Consider the following 16,922-nt stretch of genomic DNA (forward strand, 5'->3'; position numbering starts at 1 on the left):
GGGCCTTTGTTTTTTCATCCATAACATGAGGTAACTGGACCAGGTATCTGAGATATTTTTTTTAGCAATACAGTTCTTTGAAAGTAAAGGATACTGCAGAATCCTTGCCTATAATTTGAAGTGAGAGAGAAGTCATATAAGGAGCAAATTGATATAGGCATCTGCATGTGCTCAGGACCTGCTTCAGGTTCTAAATTCCCATGTGCTAGGGCTTTTAAAATGGATTTAAGGTAATGAAACTACACAGAGTACAGTGAGGTAAAATACTGTCTAAAAGTGGGTGACCAATATCAGGGCAAAGGGAGACAAAAGGTAGAAAAGAAAAGTACAGCTAAGAGTAAGATTAAAAACAAAATGAGGGCTGTGAGCACTCTGGTTCTTTGGGAATGTGGGTGTTAGTAGGTAACGTTTTTTTCTTCCCCACAAAAAATTCTAAGGTTCACCCAGGTAAAAATGAAAGCATCCCAAAGCCAATGGGGATGTCTGTTAAATAAATACACGTTCTGCAACAAAATTAATTAGCTTTGTTCTGGTATTCTCTGGCTTTCTTTGTTCTCTGAATACCATTTTCATTAGCCAATCTACAGCTTCTTGCAAGGTGTTATGAATTGTTGGAGCCACCACTGCAATATTCACAAAAAAAGAAACAATCTGGACTCCCTGGTTGAATTTGATAGCTACCCTAAAGATAATGTGGTTTCATAGGCACAGTACTTTATAATATTGATAGCCCAAACTATGATCCCTTAAAACATCTAAGGGATGGATGATTACATGAAAATCATTATATCAGAAATTTGTAGAAAACACTTTGAGTAAATAGCCATGTTATTAAATTAAGTGGATTTTAACATTTAATGAAATTGGCAGATTTTTTATGCCAAATATTGAATACTTCATCAGACTAGAGAGATGTAAATAATGCTAAGAATGATAATGCAAATAGATTTCTTCAGAAACAGGGGAGGGGTTAAGCTTAGTTTTGTGTATAAACTATACAACTTACTCTCAAATGTGTAATTTATCTTTTAGCACCCCAGATACTCGCCCAGCTGGTCTGGAGGAGGCTGATCAGCAGCCATTGCCTGGAGAACAAGGAATTAACTTGGACAACTCAGGCCCTAAACTGCCAGAATTTTCAAACCGACCACCAGGTGATAAAATGTTAACTAAAGTTTATATGCTTGTCATCATTTATTTACAGCATTATAAGTCTTTTTTTCAAGGAAACAATAGTATTTTATTTTGTCTACTAACTAGGCTACTTTGGTGGTTTAATGTGTCTAGTATTTGGAAACTGTGCCTTGATATTAAGTAAAAAAATTTCAGATATAACTTCTGAAGGCATATATGTGTGCATGTGTGTGTATGTATTTGTGTGTGTGTGTGTGTGTGTCTTTTGCTCAAATTAGTCTTCATTATTTTAGGTCTTCATAAAATCAGACTAAAATGTCAAGTGCCTCTTTATTCTTGTCAATATCAAGGTTCTAGTTGGCATCAAAATGGATTAATATTAAATGAAAAGATGTTTTCACTCTAATCCTGCTTGCCTGCCTTTCCTGCAGCCTTTCCTACTGGGGCTTTCTCAAAGCAGAGAACTACCAGGGTTTAAAATAAGATTTTTTAAATAGAACTTTTATTATGAATCTTTAAACATAAAAAATATGTAAAGAGTAATAAAACAGACACTCATGTACTTCCTACCCAGGTTAATAATAAATAGGACCAATATTGTTGAAGCCCTCTGTGTTGTATACTTCTCTGATTATAAAATAATATCATCCTCTAAATGTTGAAAATTATGTTGAAAAGGAAAAAGTCTCCTAAAATTCGTTCATTCCAACCTAGGTATTATAGAACCAAGGCCAGCTGTCACAGTGTCTCTATACCTGGTTCCTCTTGGCCTGAGCAGTGATTTGTAACTTTATTCCCCTGTGACACAGTTGAAGACACACAAGCCTGTCACTTTTAGGCCACACTTCCATGTGTATACAAAGGCTTATGTTTTGTTTCTTCCTTTCTAGTTCCTCCACCTCCTTTTTTGGCATGTAAGTGTAAGTGATGTTATTTTAGGGATAAACTTTAGTCCACCCTTAATTTATGTATTTTAAAAGTGAATCAAAAAAAAAAGTGAATTCATTATGATTTGTGTTATTTATTACAAATTTTTTGGTACACCACACTTCCCATCAGTGAGTTACAGCAGCACAATTGAGGCTGGGAGGTCACCAGTCTTTGGTGGTGGTCCAGAGGCATTATGAACAGGAAGGTGCCTTCTTCCCTCAGATACATCTGAATTCTTCTATTAAATCCCAGGGGTTCTCACACACATTATTGCTTCCTTTCTACAGTTTGCAAACTGGGAGCCTGTAGGCTGAATTTAGCCTACCGATATGTTTGAATTGTCGTGCAGCATCCTAAACCAAACAGAAACCTGAATTTAAATGCCTTTAGATAGAGCATCAGCTCTGCAGTTTGGCTCTGTCCACAGAACTACTACTGTCTTATACCAGCCCACTTCTCTTCTTCATTACCGGTCTGGCCCCTAAAGGCATATGAATTTTCATCCCTTGATTAATAAACTTGGTTTTTGATTATGTTATATGCACGTGTGTGTGTCCTGGCTTTCCCTCTCCACCATTCTGTCACAACAACCCCAATCTATCTTATCATTAATGCCCTTTGGACTGCTGCCTCCAGCTTCTGGAACCTTTACAGTAGCCATGCCCTTAACTGTTACTTTCGAGAGAGGCTGCTGTATTGTCTGTGCTGCTGTCTTTGGTATCTATGCTGTCTGGTGGCCTAATTTTAAAGAAAAAGTCATTTGTATCATAGCCCTGACATCAAGGCTTCTACAGAAATTACAATTCTTAACATGGGAACCTGAGTTAAACCTATAGAAATGCCATATGTTGTTGGCTTTATAAATGTAAAGAGGTTAGTTGGGCCTAAAACAAAAAAGGATTAAAAAGAAACTTCAAAACTGGATTCTGCACATTGTACTCATTGGTGCCATGTCTATCATTAGCTAGAAGAAATTGATTAGCTATTAAACACAGGGTGTGACCCTGTGGCAGCAGCATTTGATAGCTGCTCTATGAAAATCTTGAGCCAACACTTCTTCTGACTGCCAGGGCCAGCTGTCCTTATGCCTGTACCTTCATAAAACTTTCCTAATGTATTTTTCATGCAACAGTGAAATAAATCTAGTTTGTGAAATTGTATTTATCCCAGTTATATGCCCGCTTTTTCCCACTGAACAACCTTTATTCTTAGTTAATGATCTTTCCATCCTTTCTGCTGATTGTGTAAGGTTTTGGTTCTAAAATGCCAAATAAAATTTTCACAAAAGAAAGAATCATTTGAGATGTTGCCTTCTAGAAATCTATAAGGCATTGTCCCTCAGAGTTCTTTTCCTGAAATTATTTTTTATTCCTGAGGGCTGTGCTTCTTGCTTATTCTTCAATTATGGATTCATAGAAAATATTTCTCCAAATAAAGTTTTACATGTAAGAAAGTAAACAGAAATTAATATTTGTAAAAAGAACTTCAGTGCCCTCATTTTATTTTCAATGTGTGTATCAGCTTCTATTAGCTCCTACTATTTATTGAACTGATTTACGTCGGAGGGGCAGTTTAATTCATTGGGTTTCCCAAAGAATTGAGCCTGAAGGATGCAGCATGGTGTGTGAAGCCAATGGATTGGAGTAATTTTAAATCCCTCTTCCTTAAGGAATTGAATCCTAGAATTTTATATTTTACTTCTGTTGAAAGAATAAAAAGGCTATCTTCAATGCTGGCGTTTTCAACAAAACCAAGTCTTAAAAAAATTAATCTGTGCTAACAGAAAAAAAAGTGACTCTTAAATGCTTCATTCACAAGTACAATGAAATATTTACTATGCTTGCATGAGACCCCAGTGCTGGGCGGTCAGCTGTTTGCTGTTGATGGAGTTTTTCTTGTGTCATCTGAATGTTTGGCGGTATAGACTTGGCCAGTTTCAGTGCATAGCACAGTGTCTATTAGAGTCTTAGTGCAGTGATGCCTCATTCAAACCCTGAAGACTGAGGAGCTCCAGGTTCTTGATGCTTTGCTTTTTGCTTCCTTAAGCAGTGTGCCTCTTTGCTTATGTCAGAGAATGAGGGGCTGCCCCTACCCCCCTGGGAACGGGCACATCTGAGCTGTTTGTGCACAGTCTGTGCAACCTAGATGAGTATTGCTTGGCTATACTCTAAAGGTAGCCAAGCTTTTCATGCTGAAAATCTAACTTCCCTGATTTTGGGGGCTCGTTTTAGGTTATCCTTCTCAACCAGTTGAACAGAGGCCACTTCAGCAGATGCCTCCTCAGCTCATGCAGCATGTGGCACCCCCACCCCAGCCACCACAGCAGCAGCCGCCGCCGCAGCAGCCGCCGACCCCCAGTCAGCCACAGTCTCAGCAGCAGCAGCAGCAGCAAATGATGATGATGCTCATGATGCAGCAGGACCCCAAATCAGTTAGGCTTCCAGTCTCCCAGAGCGTCCATCCCCCAAGGGGCCCCCTGAATCCGGACTCCCAGAGAATGCCCATGCAACAGAGTGGCAGTGTGCCTGTCATGGTCAGTTTGCAAGGACCTGCCTCCGTGCCGCCATCACCTGATAAGCAAAGAATGCCAATGCCTGTGAATACTCCTTTGGGAAGCAATTCAAGGAAAATGGTATACCAGGAGAACCCCCAGAATCCTTCCAGCTCACCACTGGGAGAGATGTCCTCGCTCCCTGAAGCAAGTGGCAGTGAAGTACCATCTGTCTCAGGAGGCCCAAATAACATGCCTTCACATTTAGTGGTTTCCCAGAATCAGTTAATGATGACAGGGCCAAAACCTGGACCATCACCCCTTGCAACAACTCAAGGTGCAACTCCCCAGCAGCCTCCTGTAAATTCCCTGCCCAGCTCTCACGGCCACCACTTTCCAAATGTGGCTGCCCCAACCCAAACATCTAGGCCTAAAACACCAAACAGAGCCAGCCCCAGACCCTATTATCCTCAGACACCCAACAACCGCCCTCCCAGCACAGAACCTTCAGAAATCAGTCTATCACCAGAAAGACTCAATGCCTCCATAGCAGGACTCTTCCCCCCACAGATTAATATTCCTTTACCTCCCAGGCCAAATTTAAACAGAGGCTTTGATCAACAGGGCCTAAATCCAACAACTTTGAAGGCGATCGGACAAGCACCTTCAAATCTTACCATGAATAATCCTTCCAATTTTGCTGCCCCACAGACTCACAAATTAGATTCTGTGGTGGTGAATTCTGGAAAGCAGTCTAATTCTGGAGCAACAAAACGGGCAAGTCCAAGCAACAGTCGCAGGTCTAGTCCTGGGTCAAGTAGGAAAACCACCCCAAGTCCAGGGAGACAAAATTCAAAAGCCCCTAAACTTACTCTTGCCTCTCAAACAAATGCAACCTTGTTGCAAAATGTGGAGTTGCCAAGAAACGTATTGGTCAGTCCTACTCCTTTGGCCAATCCCCCCGTACCTGGGAGCTTCCCTAACAACAGCGGGCTGAATCCTCAGAATCCTACCATGCCTGTGGCTGCAATAGGCGGTGTTCTTGAGGATAACAAGGAGAGCTTGACTATGCCTCAGGACAGCGATTGCCAGAATTCCCAGGGTAGGAAGGAGCAGGTAAACATTGAGCTAAAAGCAGTCCCTGCCCAAGAAGTTAAAATGGTCCCTGAAGATCAATCCAAAAAGGATGGGCAACCTTCGGATACTAACAAACTTCCCAGTGTCGAAGAGAACAAAAATTTGGTGTCTCCTGCTATGAGGGAAGCACCAACATCGTTAAGTCAACTTCTTGACAACTCTGGAGCTCCTAATGTGACCATTAAACCCCCTGGGCTTACAGATCTGGAAGTAACACCTCCAGTAGTTTCTGGAGAGGACCTGAAAAAAGCATCTGTCATTCCCACACTGCAGGATTCGTCTTCTAAAGGACCCTCTAATTCCCTAAATTTACCTCACAGTAACGAGCCGTGTTCAACCCTTGTGCATCCAGAATTGAGTGAGGTCAGTTCTAATGTTGCACCAAGCATCCCTCAAGTAATGTCAAGACCTGTCAGCTCTTCCTCCATTTCCACTCCTTTGCCCCCAAATCAGATAACTGTTTTTGTAACTTCCAATCCCATCACAACTTCAGCTAACACATCAGCAGCTCTGCCAACTCACCTGCAGTCTGCATTAATGTCAACAGTTGTCACAATGCCCAATGTGGGTAGCAAGGTTATGGTTTCTGAGGGACAGTCAGCTGCTCAGTCAAATGCCCGGCCTCAGTTCATTACACCTGTCTTTATCAATTCATCCTCAATAATTCAGGTTATGAAAGGATCACAGCCAAGCACAATTCCTGCAACCCCACTGACAACCAACTCTGGCTTGATGCCTCCCTCTGTTGCAGTCGTTGGCCCTTTACACATACCTCAGAATATAAAATTTTCTTCTGCTCCTGTACTGCCTAATGCCCCCTCCAGTAGTCCTGCTGCAAACATACAGACAGGTCGACCCTTGGTCCTTAACTCACGAGCCACCCCTGTTCCGCTTCCTTCCCCACCTTGTACAACTTCTCCAGTTGTCCCTCCTCATCCCCCTGTCCAGCAAGTAAAAGAACTGAATCCAGAGGAGACTAGTCCTCAGGTGAGCACCTCAGCAGATCAGAGCACTCTGCCCTCTTCACAGTCAACCACAGTGGTTTCTCCCCTTTTGACCAATAGTCCAGGCTCCTCTGTCAACCGGCGAAGCCCAGTCTCATCTAGTAAGGGCAAAGGAAAAGTGGACAAAATCGGCCAGATTTTGCTGACCAAGGCGTGTAAAAAAGTTACAGGCTCTCTTGAGAAAGGGGAAGAACAATATGGTGCAGATGGAGAAACTGAAGGCCAAGGGCTAGAGACCACAGCTCCAGGGCTCATGGGAACAGAGCAGTTATCCACAGAGCTGGACAGTAAAACCCCAACACCCCCAGCACCCACTCTGCTAAAAATGACCTCTAGCCCTGTGGGCCCAGGCTCCGCCTCAGCAGGACCCAGCTTACCTGGCAGTACTCTCCCCACCAATGTACGCTCAATAGTAACCACTCTGGTACCCTCTGAGCTCATCTCCGCGGCGCCGACCACAAAAAACAATCATATTGGCATAGCATCTGAGCCACTTGCAGGTGGCCTAGTGGAGGAGAAGGTGGGATCTCATCCAGAGCTTCTACCCAGCATAGGTATGTACTTGGCGCCTGGCATCATCTCGTGTCAATTTTTGATGACCTATCCCACAAGAGAAAGCATGACTCCTTTTCTACTTGGAGGAAGAAGAATGGGCTAAATGGCAATAGTGATGGTTTCATTTATTTGAAGTACGTTGGGAAATAATACTTTCCTTTTAAAATCCCACGTTGTTTACATTCATTAATATGGTTCTCTCTCAGCTCCTGAAATAATCATATACCTTTTATTTACATAACATTTTTCATTTTACAAAGAAGCATTTTCACCTGTGTTACATCATCTTCATACCAACCATGTCAGGTAGCCCTAACCCCATTCTGCGGGTGAGAAGACTGAAGCTCAGAGTTCAGTATTCATTCCAAGTCTATACTGTGAGCCTCCAGTTTAACCATGTCCCTTAAGGGTAAACAGCAGTTTCTGCAGGGTCTCCTTACTGTGGTAAAGACTTGCTCTCAACTGTTCAGAGCAGGTTTCTCATAGCCCCTTCCTCATTGTACTCTATCCCAGGGACTCTTCCCTTCTGACTGGCTACTCCAGGGGAGAGCTTTCCAGAAAACCAGCTTTCATGGTAATAGACATGGGAGGAGCAAAGTGGTTGAGAGATAGGCTTAGGTTGGTGCCAGCATTTACCAGCTGTTTGGGCTTAGGCAAGTTACTTGACTAAGTTACTCCAAACTTTAGTTTCCTCCTTTGTAAAATGGGGACAATAGTAGTTGTAAGAATTCAATGAGATAATGTATATAACATTTTTAGCACAGGGCTAGAATATAGTAATCATTCAATAATAGGTAAAGAATTCTTGTGACCAGTTTCTTTTTGATGCAATCTCTTTGAAAATTAGACCATTCCATTCATGTATTTCTAGTTCAGATTATTTCCTATGTACTGGTAAGGTGGGCTAATGATGGAAAGGTAGATGTCCTTACATCTCCCCTCCTTCCCTTGGCATCTCCCCCCGCACCCCACCCCCAACATACATAATGTTCCTCCTTCTATGAGGCTTAAGTGTTACAGAAGCTCTATTTCCCCAGAGTGGAATCAGTCAAACACTGCCAAAGCTCAAAGGACCTTTGCTGTATCCTAGGCCAGCCAATAGCGCCTATCTGTTTATGCAGCTAAAAAATGCTTCGAGGGGCAGGAGGAGGGGCAGAACGAACACAAGCTTCTGGTAGGATCAGAGTTCAAATTCTAGCTCCACTGGTAACCAGTTGCAGTTGGGTAAATCCCTTAACCTCTTGTAAGCCATGTACTTCACCAGTAAACTGGAGATTGTAATTCCTACCTCCCAGAATTTATACAAAGATTTATACAGTGATTCATTGAGTGGGCTTAGCGTAAAAGCCAGCACACTGCCTCACACAGAGCCCTGGAAAGGTTAATTCCCCTTCTATCTGCCTATTCACTTCAAAACTAGAGAATAGGGATAAAGGCCTTTAAGGAGTTCTCTGCCCTTGGAGGAGACAGAGACTTCATAGGGCTGGGTGCTGTAGGTTCCTGGTTCTAGTTCTGTTGATGTAGGTGAGCCCTAAGAATTTTTTTAAAACCTGGTGTGACTTAAATATATTATCCACTATTAAATGTTTCCATTCTACTTCCTTTCAGGGAACCTTTCCCTCTGATACCAAGAGAATAATGATGAAGTTGTTAGAAAATAACTTTTATCTGGATCCTGTGTAAACCTAGAGAAATATAGGAGCGTTAGGGAGATGAACCAGTAGTTGGAAAAAAAACTTCTCAATTTCAGTTAAGATTATTTCCATTCTTTTTCAAGGGGCTTCTGTGCTTTTACCTTGAAAGTGTGAGAAACCAATACTGGAGTAAAAAATAAAAGTTAAGGTACAGTTTTAAGCTTTATTAGATAAGCATCCAAAATAAATTCTTAACACAAATGCATCATTGACTAAGCAGGGAGAGAAATCTACAAAAGTCACAATTTCCACATGAGGGTAAAACTTACTGTTGTAGAGTTTATCTAGGATGTTAGACTGAGTGTCAAGATGGGAGGACATAACCTTGAGTGACTGTGGCATATCTATGTCTTCAATCTTTACGGTATGATCCCAGAAGTTCCCATTCTAGAGTACATTGTGTATTCCATTCCTCTTCAAGGGCCTGAGTTCTCTCTGTCCTTGAAAGCCTAATTCTGATGTTTCTCCCTTTAGTGTACCTTCAGATTTCTCAATCTAGAATTGATCTCCCTTGCTTTGGACTCCCGTAGTACTTTATACTTTATGAATCTGCTTCATGTAACATCACAGTTTACTCCAGAGTACCACTTGTGTATATCTTTAATACTAGACTGAGTTCCTGATGGGCAAGAAGAATGGAATTTGGTCTCTAAGGGTGCCTGGCACAGAGCCTTGCCCCTAGTAAGTTCTTGGTAATTGTTAGATAAGTAGATAACATATCAAATTGATTTGATTCATTAAATATGAATTGAATTCCTACTTTATGCCCATCACACTTGCCAGGTGCTATAGAAAAGTACACAATATATGATTCATTTCGGGTCTCAAGGAATGTAGTCTTTAGAGGGCTGAGACAATTTTTTAAATGCTAAGGTTGAATGGTATAATTGTCCTTCTGAAAGTTTGGGTTGCCTACTAAAGTATGCTTTTGGGTTTTTTAGAGTACTGGACAGAACTTGACCCCAAGAAGCAAAAATTATGGGTGCTGTTGTCCTCATGGCCATATCTTTCCTTGATCTTTGCACATACTAAAAGGAAAAACAGACTCCCCTAGCGTTAGTCATTGGTACTGAGTGTTAAGGTAGTTAATTTTTTAAGCAAGTTTTGGAATGTACTGTGCTTTCAAAGTTAACTTCAAGTACTGCTTTCTAAGAATATGTGTATTTCAGCAGTTACTTAGCCCTTGATTCAGTCAATGCTTTCTGCTTTGTTTAGAAAAGAATGTTAAAGGCCTGTTTCTTTTCTTTCTTTCTTTTTTTTTTTTTCTTGCCTTAGTCCCTTCACAGAGTTTAGTCCCAAAGGAAACTCCAGCCACAGCACTGCAGGGGTCTGTTCCCAGACCAGGTAAGACCCACCTTGGAAAAATTTCTTGAGTGGAATAGGTTACATGTGAAGGAACCACTGCTGTCCTCAGTGTGCCAGGAAGTGGCTGAAACCATCTTACCTATTTGCTTCAGAGCAGACTTCGGTTGAGTGGCAGAGCTTATGCAGTACTATTTGAAGTTATTTTTCCCCTGACCAGCTTGCTCTCTGACGCATTCCTCATGTCAGCCAGGGAACTCAAGAAGGACATCTCAGTGCCCATTGTCTGCCACCAAGCCGTGGGTGGTTTCCATTGCAGAGTTTGCCCTGTTCCATGACCCTGGCACCCATAGCTGGCAGCTGACTGATTGGCATACGGTAACTCACTGGGGTGGGAGGCATTACTGCATTAAGATAGTAATTGCATTATCATGACAGGAGTGGAGGCTTGTTCCAAAAACCTCTGCTGCAGTGAGGTAGCCATTCCTCCAGGGAATCAGAGTCATTTCAGTCATGTCTGGATGGCGTTAAGTTTCTTCCCATGACCAATATATTGTAAATAGCACTAGGGATGGTGTTTCTGGAAGGTGGAGCCCATGGTAATCTGACAAATAACTACTGTGAAATGCTGGGTCAGCTCTGAATGCATGAGGATCTTGATGGCAATAACAGCCGTCAAGATTAGACTGCCAAAGCAGATAAAGATTATAGATTTGTTACAGTTTAGTCTTACCTGGCTCTTCATCATTGTAGGTTATTGAGGGATACCCCCCCCCGCAAAAAAAGAAGTATGACTGCTTTCCACAAGGAGGTTAGAGTCACGCTGACAATACAGTTCACACACTTGACAAAATTTAAAAAAAAAAAAAAGTTTAATTTTGAATCTAAGTCAGTAAAAGTAAGGTAAAAGTTGGGAATTCCCTGGCAGTCCAGTGGTCAGGACTCTGTGCTCTCACTGCCGAGGGCCCAGGTTCAATCCCTGGTCGGGGAACTAAAATCCCACAAGCTGCACGGGGCGGCCAAAAAAAATTAAAAATAAATAAAATAAAATAAAAAATATTTTTTAAAAAAGTAAGGTAAAAGTTGTGATTATTTTAAAACCTGCTTCATGGTGCCATGTCCTATATGATGGATAGGACTTTCTATTGTACATTCTTTGGGTAAAACCAGGCCTCTGAAAAAGTGGATGAGCAAAAAACATTTTAGCCACCCAGATTCATTTGCTGCCAACTACCCACATGATACCTGAGAAGGGTAGAAATGGAACAAATTCTTCAGAGAAGGAATTAGATAGTAAAACTCATTTTTGATGAGAAAAGGAGCAACTAGAAAGGGGAAGGGAATTCCATCTCCTGCCCCAGCTCTTTTCTCCAGAAGATGGACTTTACCATATCATATGTCCTTCTCAGAGTAATTTGCTGAAGAATCTTGTTCCTTTTAAAAGTTTGGCTCAAATGAATCTCCTTAAAATACTGCCTAGACAGATAATTGCCTTCACCAAAACCCCTTTGATCTCCACTTATACGAATTAGCTGTGGTAGTGTTAAAATTGTCAGAAGCACTGAATTTTGTTTCAGAAGAGCAAACTAACCAAAATTTTTTGTAGTAAACCTCTTTTGACTTGAGCCATTTTTATTTTTGAGCACACATTTCCTGAGTTTCTTTGCTCCAGCAGAGCCAACAAGGCAGCAGAGACTCAGTGAGTTGGTATCTATTTCTTGTGGAGGGGGTTCCAGGTTTTATGGGTTAGATATGGGAAGCTAAATAACAAATGAGAAGCATGGATTCTCTTCTGCCAGCATCTTTCATTGAAGGCAGAGTAGGACAGCCTCCTTACGTGAAGGCTGCATCAACGTGAGCATCATAGCAATACTAATAATAGCTAATACTGAGTTATTACTAAGTGCTGCTGTACTAAGTTTTTTATATGTGTTATTTAATTTAATCTTTTTAACTTTGAGGTGGGTAAAGTGGTTATCGCCATTTTTCAGATGAGACATTGAGCACAGAGAGGTCAAGCAGTTTGCCCAAGGTCACATGGCTAATAAGCAGTGAGGTCAAAATAACCCAGGCACTCTGACTCCACTGCCTTCAAGGAGGTTACTGTGTAATAAGTAGGGTAGGTTAGACATGTACACTGAGTTTGAGGTCTTGAATTCCCTGAAACGGGGGACAGGGAAAGGACTGTGGGAGACCAGAGGCAGGAGAGATGCCTGCTATCTGATGCATCAGGGATGATCTTTTGGAAAAGATGGAACTACCTAAAGGCATATAATGGAGGAAGAAGATGTTTTCCTGCTGGTGCTAATAAAGAAGTGCCTGGTAAACCCATAGGATGCTCATTTAAGCAAAACCCTGCTAGACAAATGACAGAGATTTTCCTTTTTTAGAGGGCATTGCTGAGAGGTAGAGAAAGAGAGAAACATAATGGGGTGTATAGGTGATATCTCAGAGTAAAGCAGCCTGCTCTCTAAAACTCAGGAATTCCTTTGGAGGAGAATGCATCCATAATAGATATTTAAGACATATTGGAAGATTACTGTTTAAAAAAAAATATGTCAAGAGGGAAGAGATATTCTAAGACTGAAAACAATCTCTTCTACATGAGAGGAAGAGGATTATTTTACTAAAATAGTTATAGCTCGATGAAATATGAACCAGGCAATGTAATTTAGTTACGTTGATCCAAACAGGATTACTTCACAGAATGGAGTAGAAATAAAAATAGATTGAGTAAGTATCTTATGCCCCAGACAACTGAGTTGTGTCCATGCCAGCTCTGTCTCTGTACCACGTTAGGGTGAGGATCCTGCTGCGCATGGAGACCCGTTAGCCTAAACAAGGCATTCAGAATTCTCATAGGCACCTAGCTTCTCTCTGTGGACATATACACCAGAAGCTCCTACATCTCATTTCTGTCCTTTGTATCTTTAACAGAACTCGAGGCAAATGCTGCCGTAGTCTCTGGACAAAGGTAAGATGATCACTTCTGCAGACTTAGCATGAATATAGCATAAGCCTCTTTGAAAGGTATCATCTTTCTCAACCTTTAAACCTTTCCTCACCTTGTCCTTTTCCTTCACTCTTTGTACCAGTTTTTTTCCTGCTGAAGTAGGGAGCTGTCATGAGTACCAACCCTTCAGAGGTAACATTTCTTTTAACAAAACTTGATGGCTAAGTTTCTGCCTTTTGTGGTTGTTTTGAAAACTGGATGATGTAACATTTTCAGCACTCAGCATAGTGAGTAAATAGTAAGCAAGCATTCAGTATACAGGAGCTGTCGCCATCATTGTCATTAATAATAGTCCTTGCAACACCTTCTAAGTATAACTGTTTGATCCTCAAGAGAAAGAATGGGAGATGGGGTCTGAGCGCAGAACCCATGCTTTTTCTTTTATACTGTGCTACCCCACATAACCTAACAAAATGAATTACAGCTGTGGCTTCAACCTCATTAGCCCCATGGAGAGAAGTATTATCGTATTACAAAAGTCATTCCTTTTTTAATGTAGGAATGTAGTAGATAACATTTTAAAGAATTTATCATACTTGTACATCAACATAGGTTGTAATACCGCTTCACAGTCATTTTCTCATTTAATTATCATATCAACCCTGTGAGGTGGTTATAATAGCCAACATTTATTTGAATGCTGTTCCATGCCATATGTTGGGCTAAAAGCTCCCTAGATGTATTATCTCATTTAATTTTCATGGTATCTATTAGGAAAGGAAATTCTGTCTTACAGATAAGGAACCTAAAGCTCAGAGAGGTTAACTAAATTGCCCAAAGCCACAGATTCAGTAAATGGTGAAGCTGAGATTCAGACCCAGGCCTTCTGCCTCCAGTGCTCTCACACTTAATGTATTATAGCAGACAAGATGGGGATTTATAGATCAAGAATCTGAAACATAGAGAAAGTTAAATATCGTGGCCAATAAATGCATAGGTAAGACTTGACCCCTGTTCTTCTGGCTCCAAATTCATTGCTATTCCTATTACCTGTCTAGTTTTATTTGGATTGGGCTTACGTTTGAATTCATTTGCATATCTCAAAGTATACACCACCTATGTGGCTAGAGAAAGAAGAGATAATCAGACCAAAAATACCTTGTGGGTGTTTGTTCCCCAAGTTACCTGATTATTGACCATATAAACACCAGGACAGTATTGTTGAGGCTTTTGTTTTGCCGGGAGAAAGAGGTAACTCCATTAGGAATCTTCTTCCTCAGAGGCTTTGACCATTTTCTGGGCTCCTAGCCAGAAAGCCATCCTTACCACCTCTAAAAGGATGTGTAAATCCCCCTGACTTGCAATTCTACCCCTGCTCCAGTCTCACTTCTCCTTGACTTGCCTTGGCTTGTGTGGGACAGTTGTTAGATGTAAAGCTAGGGTAATGAACAGTGTGGCCAAATTCCCAGGCATAGTGCCACTAACAAAGGGTCCTCTGTCAGGAGTAAACGATGGAGGGGTAGGGATAGTTGACAATCAGGCCATGGTTAAGAAGCTTACAATGTATTGGAAGACACAAGACACTAAAAACATGCTGTACAGCCTGATAGGTGCTCTAGAATGCCAGACAGACTGTGAACCCAAAAGACAAAAGAGACAACTCCACTTGGGGAATGAGGTCATGGAAGACTTCCCAGAAGAGGCACCCCTTTGACCAGTTTTTTGTTTTGTTTTTATTGCATTACTTTTGTTTCCATTCCATGTCTTACAAGTAAATTTAATCAACTCTCTTTTTTTTTAATGATTTTAACATGAGTTTTTTGAACCATGAAAGTAGTAAAAGTTTACTGAGGATAACTTGAAATTCAGATCAGAGAATTACAAAGAAGAAAATTACCAGTTAGCCAATATTCCTACAACTCAGCAGTATTCACTGTGTATATTTTAGTTGTTCTTCTAGTCCTCTTCACAGAGTATATACAGATAGAGTTAAAACACTCCAGTGTTTTATATATATATATACTATAGTGTTTATCTATAGATCTAACATTATGTATTAGATATATAGTATTATATACACATATATATACACATATGTATATCTCACACCCATTCATTCATATGTGGTTACATATATACTCAATATATATTATAATGAAAATGAGAGTATACTATTCATAATGTTGGTAGCTGTTTTTTTCCCCACAATAATGTACTATGGACGGTTTTTATCATTAAATAACCTTCTACAGCATGATTTTTTTCATGACTCCATTTGGATGTGCCATGGTTTATTTAACTAATGTACTATCACTGTTAAGCATTTAGGTCTTCTATCTTCATTAATATGAATAAAATGCTTTGGCATCCTTGTGTGTAAATTTAGCTCTGTAAAAGATTTGTTTCCTTAGGCACCTAGAAATGGAATTGCTGAGCCAGAGGATTACACCAGTGTGTCTCAGCCTCAGCGTTATGACTGGATGAGATAATTCTGTGTGGGGTGTGGGGTAGGGTGCCGTTTTATGCATTATAGGATGTTTAGTGTCATCCCTGGCCTCTACCCAAAAGGTGCCAGTAGCATATCCTCCCAGTCATGACAATCAAAAATGTCTCCAGACATTGTTGAATGTTCCTAGGAGGCAAAATTGCCCCCTACTGAGAATCATTGGGTTGCACAATTTATACTCCATTAGGAGTTTTTGTCCCTGTACCCTCAATAATACTGGATATTACCATTTTTTAATCTTCACATACTAAAAAAAGGGGATTGAGGTAGGAGCAATCAGTAGTATACCCAGCAGTGTATTGTGAATATATTCTCGTGTATATTCTATAATATGACTTGTAATATGCCATTATCTAACTCTACTAGGCTCATAGTAAATGCCAGTGTATGTTGTTAATTTCCTAGATTTTTAGGTACTATTAATTTTTGAAGGGAAATATTCTTATCTTAGGAAAATGGGTGAGGAAGTTTGATGATTTTTGTTCCAAGTTCTTAATGTGTTTTACCTGTTTTTCCACAATCTCACCAGCATTATACTTAAATATTTTATTTTTAATAATGTAACAAGCTGGACTCACTTTTAAATTGTCAGTAATATTACAGCGTAATTGTGCTTATTGTCCCAGAGTGGAACATTGTCTCCCCAGAATGATTATGTAGTTCTTAATCTCCTGCCTTGTGAATGAAACTATTATCTTTATTTTTTGTGTGACTTGATTCTCTCACCTCCTTGGACTTTGTGCTTCTCTCTGTCAGCAGTGAGCCCAAAGAGATAACTGAAAAGTCCAAAACTCCAAGCCGAAGAAACTCCCGAACTGAAGAGCCAGCTGTGGCTTCTGAAAGTGTGGAAAATGGACATCGTAAGCGATCCTCTCGGCCTGCTTCAGCCTCCAGCTCTACTAAAGGTTAGCAGTGGGCTGCAGAGGCTATTTGAGTCAAATAGAAGAATAGGGTTCTTATCACAGCAGCAGAGGACTTTGCCCTTCGTCTTTGCTTCTATTCCTCAAATTTTCAAGTTACTTTGACGTCTACTGCTTGTTTGGTCCTTCCTTTATTTGTTAGTTCATTTAACTGTGTTTTCTCCCTGTGTGTGTGTGTGTGTGTGTGTGTGTGTGTGTGTGTGTCTGTGTGTCTGTGTGTGTACATGTGTACAAGAGCAGCAAGAACATAACAGGGCAGATTGATTCATGATCACCACTTCAGCCAGGTCCTCAGT

The 16,922-nt window shown here is 40.8% G+C and overlaps 1 protein-coding gene across 10 annotated transcripts in view; it reads left to right on the forward strand.

Moving 5' to 3' along the window:
• NCOA6 (nuclear receptor coactivator 6) overlaps positions 1 to 16,922 on the forward strand; it is a 100,533-nt gene that overhangs the window by 74,680 nt on the left and 8,931 nt on the right. For 7 of the 10 annotated variants that reach the window (XM_059895814.1, XM_059895813.1, XM_059895821.1 and 4 more), the window contains 5 exons: positions 1,033 to 1,154; positions 4,296 to 7,250; positions 10,221 to 10,289; positions 13,185 to 13,221; positions 16,463 to 16,611. In XM_059895814.1, coding sequence (XP_059751797.1) covers positions 1,033 to 1,154; positions 4,296 to 7,250; positions 10,221 to 10,289; positions 13,185 to 13,221; positions 16,463 to 16,611 — 3,332 coding nt within the window. Of the gene's footprint in view, positions 1 to 1,032; positions 1,155 to 4,295; positions 7,251 to 10,220; positions 10,290 to 13,184; positions 13,222 to 13,342; positions 13,393 to 16,462; positions 16,612 to 16,922 lie in introns of those variants that run through there. The other 3 variants (XM_059895822.1, XM_059895823.1, XM_059895819.1) reach the window with 3 other exon arrangements.

This window comes from Balaenoptera ricei, chromosome 15 (genome assembly GCF_028023285.1).
Source record: "Balaenoptera ricei isolate mBalRic1 chromosome 15, mBalRic1.hap2, whole genome shotgun sequence".
Taxonomy (NCBI): domain Eukaryota; kingdom Metazoa; phylum Chordata; class Mammalia; order Artiodactyla; family Balaenopteridae; genus Balaenoptera; species Balaenoptera ricei.